This window comes from Apium graveolens, chromosome 2 (genome assembly GCF_009905375.1).
Source record: "Apium graveolens cultivar Ventura chromosome 2, ASM990537v1, whole genome shotgun sequence".
NCBI lineage: Eukaryota > Viridiplantae > Streptophyta > Magnoliopsida > Apiales > Apiaceae > Apium > Apium graveolens.
In genome coordinates, this window is record NC_133648.1 from 47761755 (window position 1) to 47773379 (window position 11625).

At 34.7% G+C, this 11625-nt stretch overlaps 1 protein-coding gene across 3 annotated transcripts; it reads right to left on the reverse strand.

Annotated features, from left to right (window-relative positions):
- Positions 1-3216: 3216 nt before the first annotated feature.
- On the reverse strand, positions 3217-8093 carry LOC141707386 (uncharacterized). Of its 3 annotated transcripts, none has more exons than XM_074510520.1 (5): positions 7835-8093; positions 5778-6886; positions 4358-4749; positions 4216-4276; positions 3217-3954 (listed from the first exon to the last, which is right to left on the reverse strand). In XM_074510520.1, the coding sequence occupies exons 2-5, from the start codon at positions 6870-6872 to the stop codon at positions 3532-3534; spliced, it is 1971 nt and encodes a 656-aa protein (XP_074366621.1). In that variant the 5' UTR covers positions 6873-6886; positions 7835-8093; the 3' UTR covers positions 3217-3531. The 3 variants fall into 3 exon arrangements, with proteins under 3 accessions (XP_074366621.1, XP_074366619.1, XP_074366620.1); XM_074510518.1 differs by having other exon boundaries at positions 5778-6955; XM_074510519.1 differs by having other exon boundaries at positions 5778-6970.
- Positions 8094-11625: the final 3532 nt, after the last annotated feature.

Consider the following 11625-nt stretch of genomic DNA (forward strand, 5'->3'; position numbering starts at 1 on the left):
ATCATTTACCACTCTCTGAGACATGAAGCCTGCATGCATGCCATGGAGTTGAACCCACAAATCTAGTTTATTGATTAGCATCGTACGAGGATTGTCTCCTTTCTTCATGCGTTCAAGAATTAAATGAAATATACCAAAAGTCCAAGGAGTTCCTTCCAGAACTCTAGTAATATCGACCTCATGGTAGAACTGAAAAATATATCTATTTCGATCCACCTCTTTGATATAAACTCCCTTTCTTGACCTCCATAATGCTGTCATCCTATGTTGCATTTCCTGAAAATCTATGGGAAAATCCGTTAAAAATCTGCCTACCAAGCACCATCTGACATCAATTTTAGACAAATCCTCTGTATCTCCCTCATAAGAAATGCCCCTTCCTCCTCCTCCTCATCATCCAGTTTAAATCGTGCAAAACTTTCTTCCATATCTTGAACTGCTTTAAAATTTTCTGCCATTTCCACCAAACAATACTATGCGAACAGAGAAAGATAGTAACTACTGACTAAAGATAACATAATAAATCAGGGATAACGGAACGAATCAATGATTGAAATACGAAACTTTCACACCATGGCATAAGCCAAGACAAATCATACTCTTAACTCTTTTAGTTTTTAATACTCAACCTCTGGTCTCCATCACCGATTGACCATACAAACATATAATATACACAAAATACACACACGACTTGTACACTACACTAAGAAACACCAATTATCGGTCCGCAAGGGTTGACTCAGTTGGTTAAAGAGGGGATAACTATCTTCTTGATCACAGGTTCGAATCTTACGGGAGGAAAATTTATGATTATACCTCCTGAACCAGAATCTGTCGCTTAAATGCAGTTTACCACCAATTATCGATGAATAAAAAAACCCTAAAAACCCAAACCCTAACGACCCGACCCGTAAAGCCCAACCAATCAAGTAAAGGCAATCAGATGATACATCAGTTCTCCGTTAATTAGACATAATAGTATTTTGATACACAAAAGAAAGGGAGGCTTACGAATTCACACTCTTTTCACCCGGTAATTGTTTAAATTGTGCAGCTTCGTGAAGATGCTTCTGACGAATTCTTAATAGCTTTGATGAGATTCACCCCGTTCACGTGCTTTCAATTAATAACTATGTTCTCATTCTAATTATTAACCACAGAAACAAGTTCGCATTCTAATTCGTTTACAGCAGTTCGACCCTGTTAGAATCATGACCCTAAAATGCGTTGGTTCCGTCAAGTTACATCACAGTCAAAAAGAGCCGGATAAGACCAAACTTTCTAGAAATATACACAGGTTACTCCTACATATGTTTTTAATTTATAGATATCTCGGGCCAGTCCTGCAAAATAATAATATTCCAACTTGAATAACATAGATTTTTATATAGGAGGAATATGAAAGCCTTTTAATAAAACATGTTATATTTTATTAAAGGCTCCAAATGGCATGCTTAAGGCCGTTTGAGTGGGAGATTACTCTAATCAAATAATTTCATTACAAGTGCTTAATTATCTACCTCATTACAATAAGGTGATCATGTCTACAATTGACCATTGATTGCTATTCTATCACGAAACCATATGTAAAGATACATTTGCCAAGATAAATTCTAAAATCACATTTAGTATTTGTCAAATTTTGTGGGAATTAATTTGGATAAACTAGTATTTTCTAAGTTATTTTTTTTGAAGCTATAGTATTTTTCAAGTTATATAGTATATTATCTATATTAAGTAATTTATTTCCCTCCTCCCAAAAATCTCTATCTTTTGGTTTTTAGTTTAAGGTGGTACAATATTTTGATTGATGATAGATTCCCTCTTAATATTTTTTTCTACTACAAAACGTACGATTTAAATTTGACGATAAATTTCAATTAAATTTAACAAATTCCATCATTTTAATATTCATTTCTGTTAGATTTAATGTAAATATAACGGGCAATTTTTGTCAAATTTGAAAGCGTCACAATAAAATTCCCCGTTATTAATCGTCAAATCTATACTCTTTAACAAGAACACCTTTAAATGGAAGGATCAAAATATCAAAATTACCAAATTTGTGTACTTTTAAATAGTATAAATAATTATAAATGTGATTTTCCTTCCCTTAAAATTTATATCACCCAAAATTTTCACTTAAAACTAAAAAAAAATTGAATTTCCACTCAATTATTAAATGCGACAAAGTACTCTGTCCAATTTATATTGAACACTAAATTTAAATTTTAAGCTTAAATGCTAAATTTGATGAAAATTAGTTGATCTTTAAGAAAAGTTAAATATGACAAATATACATCTTATAAGCCGACACCAGCCCAATTTCAAGACTCTTTTCCCAGGCGACGAGGCCCAGGACTTGGCAACTTGTAAGCACCACAATACCACATCAGCCCGCAAGATGACTGGTCCAAATGTCCAGTTTCAAGACCTTTAATATATAGAATTTGAATCGTACGGGTGAAAAAAAAATCGAAAAAATCGGAATCTGACAGAAAAGCCGAAAAAATTGAAAGCGATAAAAAATTGGAAAATAGCGTTATCGAATTGAATCGACAGAACGGTTTGATAATGATTTATCCGAAAAACTGAACCGATAATATAATATTTTATATCTATGTAGTATAAGTAGCAATAGTAAACACAAACTTGAGCTTGAACAGAGCCAGTTGTTCACCCAATTTTGATGTCCCGTGACTTCTTTTCATATTCCAGCACAACTACGGTTCTACACCGTCCGGGACATACCCTCATTGTCTCATACAGTTATTACTGCTATTACTACGTTTTTTTAATTTTAAATTCGAACATATATAACTTATAGTTTTATAATAACAGAATATGTATAATCCTAAATTCTAAATAAATTGTCTTTTTATGTTATAATATTTTCAAGCTTATATTACTAAATTTGTACAAAAAAAATTAGGTAAAAAATCGGAAAAAAATCCGATAACGATTAACGGAACCGAAAAAACTGTTACACTCGGTAACATAAGACATACAGATAGTTCCGGGTCACCGATCATCGTTTGGCGTAATATTTCATTACGGTAGCTACAACCTCCAATGAAATATTGCAGCGGGTGTCTATCAGCCACTTGGTTGGAAATAATTGCCTTTAATTTATCGTAAGTTTGTGTATATATTGATAAACTTTTTTTTTCATCATCAAAAAATACCCGAGTACATAAAAATATTAAACAACATGAATTTCTTTATTGGATCCACAGAAACATATGGCATCTGTTACATCTACGTGCATATACATCTTTAAAACCAGATCACTCCCATGTCATACACAAGCTTAAGTTTACAGTAATCTAAATTCTACTTGAAGCTATTGTTCATCTTCTACCAATAACATTAGTCATTTACATAGACATAGGCAGGACTTTTATGCGAACAATATATATCCCGTCTTTATTTTACGTTATTTTAAGTATTATAAGTTCGTTACAAATTATTAATTAACCAACGAATTCACGAAACATGTGAACTCACAAATTAATGCTGTCCATGTTGCTCCTATTGATGCATTTGTTGCTGCACACTCAATGCATTTTGCCTGAGACCCAATGTAAGTGACACATTACCATGTGCAGCTCCAGTTTCGAATCCATCTTGCTGTTGTTGATACGGTAGAAAACTCATTAAGGACCCTTCTATGCTAACAGGAATTTGACATTCAGTTCTTGATCGTTTCTCCTGATTCCAGAAATCTTCCCTTCTGCCATCACCGTTCGTATATGCATTGATTCCAAATAATCTGTTTGCGGGATGGTTATGATCATATTGGTGGCTAGCACATCCGGAAGACATGTTGTCACGGCCTTTATTTGTTGCCATGTGTGAGCTTTCTTCTGCCAGACCTTTAGTCTCGAGCAGATGAATTTCCTCAACCATTGGTTTCCAAATACGCACTCGTGCATTGATGAACCAGTTTGAGACCTGTGTATTATTTTAGGCTTTAACAAGGATAATAATGACTTTAACACAAGACTATATATGTTTTGCGCGTCATCTGTGACAAGGCACACTAGCTTGCTGATAACGGATGCAACAAATTCAGAGACCCAAGAAAAGAAATATATGAAATGATCATCATGTTATTGCTTAGCAAAAGAAAAGGGATCATTATGTAACATTATGCAACATTTAGTACAAGGTACATTACATTTGTAGGATTAAAATAGATTATGATTTTCTTACCTGGTTTCGAGTTAATCCAGTTTGAATAGCCAGCATATGCTTATCGGTATCTGTTGGATACCTGCATGTAGGAAATGGAATCCACATGAAGGACAAATATTTAAAGGGGTTAGGAGGAGGGCGGGGGTAAAGGAGTACTTACGGGTGAAGAAAGTGGTCGAAAAGCCAAGCTCTAAGAATGGACACAGCACGCTCCGGTAGGCCTCTCTGAGGCTTCCAAACAGGTAGTTTAGGTTGAGAGGAAACGTGATTATTGCTAGCACAAGATTTCTGCTTTTGAAAGTTACTTGCTTCTTCTCCGAATTTAGTACTACTGCTTGTACCAGCAGTCGGTGATGATAATTCCTCTCCTAATTCTTTTCCAGTGTGTTTGAGCTGGTCTGAGATGGCGTCTTTTAGGCACCGAAAGTGCATTAAGATTGTATTGAGAGCCATTGCAATGTAGGGGGTTGAAGTACTAACACCTTCAACTGATTCAAATGATGAAATCACCATTTGCATTTGTTGCTGATATTGTTTGTATTTTCTGCAAACCTGTTAATGCACACACGGGAGTAATTACCAAGTAGTAATAATTAAAAACAACCACTAATGTTTTTTTAGAAAGTCCAGTTGATAAAATGTAGCACAAGAAATATTTAATATTAAACTAGAGAATGATAGTAATAGTTCCGGTGTGTTCGCAAGTTCCAAAAATGATTGTTTTGCTGGGTTATATTAACACATCGATAATAAGCATGACTTCTGCCGACGTCTTAAAATTTTAGAAGCACCGGGAACTTAATTGACAAGACTCATTCATTTAGATTTCAGGAGAACTAATAACTTAATTGACAAGACTCATTTGAACTAACAATCTCACTAGATTTGAAACATTTATCTTTACAAATGACATATATCGATTCAGCTATTCTCCTTGAATATTTTTGATAATTAACTGTTCCTCGTCACCTATTCACCTCGAATGTTTTTGGTACTCAACAATTCCATACATATTGAGTACCGGTCTTCGTAGTATTGCAACTATGCAATTCCTTTGTATATCTTTGCAGAAAGTATATAGCTTCGCAATTTCTAAAGTAATGCATAAGAAAAAAGTCTCCTGTCCTATCCCAAACTAAAAATGCATATTTTCGTTTGATAATTTTTGTCTCGAAGTTAGGCTAATGATTTGTGCATTTGTGTCCACTACTCATTCATGTACTAGCTGGGGCTTGTAAATATGATAATGCAAAATTAAATGCATGAAAAGTTTCCACGTACTCCACCCTCTTGGCGTAGTGATTTCTCTTTCGCTTCTTTTACACGATGTCGAGGGTCAGAAGTTGGAACCTTGTCGACCAGGTAGATAATTCTAAATGTACATCCCCTAAAATGCTATAAATTAAACAACCAAGTGACCCCTACATGTCTAATTAATTTATAAGTCCACATTTTATAGTCACGACAATCCCAAATTAAATACAACATCTATAAGTTATTTCTAAGACCTCCATTCAAATTCTTACTCAATGCATGTGTGTCAAGTGTAATTAAATTTGGGCCTATGGCTGTAAACTAACCTCCTGTTGAAGATACAACAAGTTTGCCATCTTTTTATGATACGCAGGCCACAAAGATTCACTAATGCTGCTTCCAGAAAAATCCTCATCCTCGTCTATATTATCAGGGTAAATTTCACTAATTTTTGTTTTCGAGCCACACAGATCCTCCAATAACTCCAGTGCTGGCTTCAGATACTTTGAATCCTTCAGAATAGATGCATAACCTGTGAAAGGACCATGAGGCCCAGCTACATTGTATATGTTTTTTCGACCATATCCGAAACTAAAGCCTTTACTTCCTGCACTTGATGGTTTAGAGCTTGTACACAAATAATTAGAGTATGTCAAGGCTTTTGAATACTGAGGATCCCTTAAATCACCGGACGCTCGGAAATCAACTGAAAGTGACAATGATAAGCCTTGTGGATCTTGACTCTTACTTGCTAGCCCTTCATCATTCCACTGCCTAAAAGCTTGATCCACCGGTGTACTAGATAACGAGTTACTGTCAACAAAACTCGGAAGAAAATGAACAAGCTCATTTGTATCCTTTACACTATATCGAGCCATATCAAGCTCTCCATCCGGGACAACTTGTTTAAGGGAATTTTGGTAGTCAAATGGAAAATGTGTATGGCTATTTTGATGAATTATAGAAGATTCACCAAATGATGAATGTGTGACATCTTGATAACCATAGAAATTAGGCTGCCTTGGGTACAATGAGGATGCACAAACATCTGCTTCTCCTCCGAAAAAAATTGAATTCGGATTACCAATGTTATCAACTAATACGTTGTGGTTGGACGATGAGTTCGGTTGAGAAACATAGCTGCTACCAATCGTAGAATTACTGAGAGAGTCATGTTGTTTAAACAAACCTTGTGAAATTTTGGCCACCGAATTTAACATTTCCGAGGAGAACACAGTTTGATCAAAGGATGTTGTCCCGTATTTGAAATTTCGTAGCTGGTCAAGATCTGGGACATGCACTTGATGAAGCCACAATTGTTCCGAATTATGCTCATAAGAATTCTGATGCGGAGCTCTTAGCTTACCACGCCGTGTATGCTGTTCAACATGCGATTCACCTCCTCGACTGTTCATCTCCATCAAGCAACACTTATCTGATTCACACCTTAAGTTAATTATATATGAAAGCCGAAAGACTGCAACTTCTCTGACTGCATGGGATTCTACAATAATTCGGACTAGAGAAATACTTCAGTAATTTAATCAATGACAGAAAAAGTTTATTAATGAATATAATCTTGCAATCTGTAAACTTGTAACCTAGTGCCAGCCTTTTTTAAATCTCCTCGGTAAAAATAGGTACACTCGAACATTTGAACCTTAGTAAATACATAAATCATGACTTGCATATAATTTTCTACAAGTCGATAAAAAAAAGAAGAAGAGAGAACACATTCTTTCAAGTACGAGCTACCTGTGTAAATCGTTAAAAGCTGGTCAAATAAATCTTAAACTGCTTGGGTCGAAAGTAGTGGAGAACAGAAAGTTAAGCAGCACAGTTCTTACAAACTGTGGAATAAAAAGAAAGCATGAAACACTGTTGATTCTCCGGAACAAGAAAAAAGGAAAACAGTGAAAGACTGTTTACAAACAGTGTATAATTTAGTTTTTACTCGGGTTATGATAAGTAAACCTGCCACTGCGCAAAAGAAGTAAGAAAACCCAGATAAAAGCCAAAGCTTAATGAAAACAGAATCTTAAGGTCTGTTTCTCTCTCTCGTGATCTAGTCAAATATGTTGGTTTTACCCTTCGTAAAATGAAAACCCTAATCATATTTGATAACACCGTCCAACTCATAAATCAACTGAAAATTTATTGATCTGTACCTAAAAACAAGATCCTCTTTATTGCTAATTATTTCATTCTAGCAAAGATATTAATTAATATGTTATGCCCATACCTGTTCATATGCATAGCAAAATGTATATGTTCCACAACAGAGAAAGATCGGGTTTTGCGAAAATATATCATAATTAAAATTCAGCATATGAACATATACATATTCTGGATTTCTACTTGCACTGGCCCTGAATAAATTTACCTTTTAGTAGTAGTACATGGAGGCAAATTAGATCTTGATTATCAGCATAGTTCTCATTTGCTGCATGAAAGTAACATGATGTACGTTCTTTCCTGGCTAGGCTGATCTAAAGGAAAATATACAGAACCGGAGCTTGACAAGCTAGGTTAGAGCAAGACAAGTACAATAAATATATATAGAAGGAGGGTGTGATATACACGAGTTGTAATCGGCCTTGGGTTTTGTATTTCGGCACCTAGTTCTTCAAAATAAGGAAACTATTTAGAAGTTAGCACATGTGCTTTGTTTAACCACGTTATATATAACGGACATGGTCGATGGTCACGTCTACGTTGGTGCTTGGTGGTGTCAATCTAAATAACACATCGAAGTAAATGATATAAAATTATTTAAATTATTTTGTATGTGCAGCGGCCAAATAAACTTCATTAGTACATGCGTTTAAAAATAAATATGTGCGGATTTGGCATAAAACATATAATATTAGATTATTGTTAAGTTATAGCTTATTCGCGACCCAATAAATGAGATAAGAGACTAATATTCATAGCTGGATTTTGCGGGATAATGAGATGCATTGTGTGACCTTGGAGACCTGCTGAGATGTCTTGTGTCGAAAGTCTTTTTTACGATGTTCCAGTGACGATTTATGTGAGATGAATCATGGTGTAAGATGTAGATAGGTTTTATCGCGCAATTAAGGCTTTGAGATTTGTGGTTATTGGTTTGAGGGGATGATTGTTGGGTGGTGATAACCTAAGTACCATATCGAGTAAATAATAGAATATTATTTTTTATATAGATTGACAAATAACACTGCCAGTATGATTTTTTTTAGGATGAGGCTAAAAAAAATTCGTGCAAATTCAACCTAGAACGAAAATTATTCTACTATCGTGGATTTATGGTTTACTCGCGGACCAACAAGAAAAGGCTATATTGTTGGTCAAGTGAAATAACCTTTTCGTGTGTGTATATATTGACACATATATGTTTTATGTATATAAAATATTTATCTCTCTTGAAAAAACCTAGTTAATTGATTATATTTTATATATTAGGGGATGTATGCGATTCAGATCCGATCGAATTTGGGATAAATTCGAACCAGATCGCGAGAAGCGGTTTTAGAAAATTTTTACCCGCAATCGCAAATGCGGTTGCAATTAACTGTATCATTTACGGTTATTGCGGTTCGGTTTGCAGTTTAACTACTTACTATAAAAATAAAAAATAAAGAATCACAAAAAGAAAAAACAAAACATTAATAAATTTAAGTTTGAGTTGAGTAACAACTAATATAAATTACATGAATACTTTACGCTACGGTATGCTTGACTATGCTAACAATAAAATATTAGCAGTAATGGACTAGGCTCCTGAGCTTGAACCTTGGTTTATTAAAGTAATGAATTAGACTTTAAGTTGAAACAAAAGGAGTATTAATTTATTAATCTTATAATATTGATTAGTAAAAAATTAAACAAAATAAATGTGTTTAATTTTTAGTTTATATATAATATATTATATAATATATATGTTATTATAAAAATATTTTTAGGTCTGCGATTTTTCGATTTTTAGAAATTTAAAATCGCATTAAGACCGCAAATAAGTGATTATTAGAATTTTCATCCGGAACCAACCCACCCTTCGCTATTATCCGCATAATGCGGTTCGGCCGAGAGCGGTGCAAGTGGTTAATAAGTTTGGCTGTTGTTCGTACTAAAACACGCAAGCGTACGCGGTCACGAGTACTATAAGATTAAGTTAAGTTCGTTCCGACAGAGATTGGTTTAATTCAGAATGTGCACTTATGCAATAATGTATGATTATTATTCACTGCTATAAACAAGTATCAAATTGAGTTGATTATCTAAAATAATTATGCTAGAATGAATTAACTAAGAGAATAAAAATCAAGTTACTTATATGAAATAAAACATTGGATTCTAACTTCATTAAATACTTCATTCAGAGTTCATGCTTTTAATCATAGTATGTGACGGTTATGATAACTAATCAGACAACACGAAATTAGTACACGCTATCTTTCAATATACGTGTACCCTCTCACTCAGCATCCACAAATAATATAGAAGCTGGGCAGACACCAATTGTGTTTAGACCATATATATATAAATTTGATAACATAATGGGTTAAGAGCAAGTTATCTATCGAGATTACATAGGGCAACGTAAGATGCTTAAAATCACTACGCATCATGCATGTTAAAACATCCATAAACCTATGCTAGCATGGCAAGTTCTAAACCCCTATATCCACTTTCGCATTCAATAGAGATTAACAAACAACTTAGTTATTAGCTACGCATCCAAGAAGAATAAGTACAACCATACTAGGAAATCAATATTTCATCACACACAGAAAACTTTAGGCAATCAACTACTAAACTCCATATATAAATCCGTTAGAATCCCACGATAATGATTAGTTCATAATCGAACGGCTCGTCATCATGGGTTCGAATGAAAACATGATAGTAAAAAGATTTTGAATACTACAAGAGAATATTAAAGTATCAAGGTTTAGAAAACAAATCTGAAACAAGCATCCCAAGTATCGCCTAATTAGAAGAATACAAAAGAACGATATAGAACTAAATCTTCTTCTTCTTAGCCGTCTTGTGTGCTTTAGATTTCCAGAGTTCTCCCCTTGTTCCTTCTTGTTTAATTCGTTTCCCCTTCTTTATTTATATGCTCCAGGTTGACTTGGCCACTTAGAATATCCAAAACGTACTAGAAACAGGATTCCGTCAGCTCGACCTAGCGCAAGCGCGCCTGTATGGAGCACGGGCGCGCTCTTCTTCTGGGAAATAAGGCACGGGCGCGCCTAAGTCAAGCGCGGGTGTGTTTGGCTTCTGGAAAAATTTCTGCAGATTTCTTGTTTCTCATTCTGATCTTTTCGCAAACGTCTCGCACTTCAATTCCTAATCTCTTATCAACATAAAAGCATATCGAAGTCCATTCCTGCCTCCAACTAAAGCCCTCACATACTAAATACAAAATGCATTAAAAACACCACATACTTTAGGTTAAATCATCAACTTAAGCCTATATGAAGCGTTCTAAATGGATATAAAATCCACTTATCACATCCCCAAACTTAAATTGATGTTTGTCCTCAAGCATAAACAGACTCAACAACTAACACTACTAATGCATTAATGCAACTAAATGAATGAATACAAATACATGCCAATGCAAAGATCCTCTCGCAATAACCATAACCAAGCCAATAATTCTATGTCTCTAAGAATGCAATAAATCTAAACAGAGCTCGACTAAATCCAATGCACTAACTTACAAGCACAGAAGCGTGAGTGTGTGTTTTGCTTATCAGATATACTCCCAACACTAGATCAAAACCATATCCTATTCTTCGCAAAAACAATCACAAGCTTATAAGTAGAATGAACATTCTAAATATGAGTGCGTTTCGCTCCATCTCATCCAACCCGAGACTACTCATTAATATGAGCGGTTACTAGCCTTTTGACGCCTAACCTTAATTAATAACTAGCAATGAAATCCCTGGTGTCCCCCAATTTATATTTTAGTGCTCCTTTGTCATCAAGGGAATAACAAATATTATACATATAAACAAGTGATTAAATTTCAACAACCAAACAAGTATGGCCCTGATCTAGCCCAAAAGCAACCGATGAGACTTGTGAATAAGTTTTGCTTCTGGACATGCAAGTCACTTCATAAAAACTTAATCATCCCTCTATTCATCATCACTACACCCAAATCAACACCGACCTACC

Bases quoted from the DNA above. Each gene is read 5' to 3' on its own strand.
- LOC141707386 (XM_074510520.1), bottom strand. From the start codon at position 6,872: ATGGAGATGAACAGTCGAGGAGGTGAATCGCATGTTGAACAGCATACA. The intron at 4,750-5,777 runs GTTAGTTTACAG...GTGCATTAACAG, and splicing joins TGTTGTATCTTCAACAGGAG to GTTTGCAGAAAATACAAACA. The intron at 4,277-4,357 runs GTAAGTACTCCT...TCCTACATGCAG, and splicing joins TTCGACCACTTTCTTCACCC to GTATCCAACAGATACCGATA.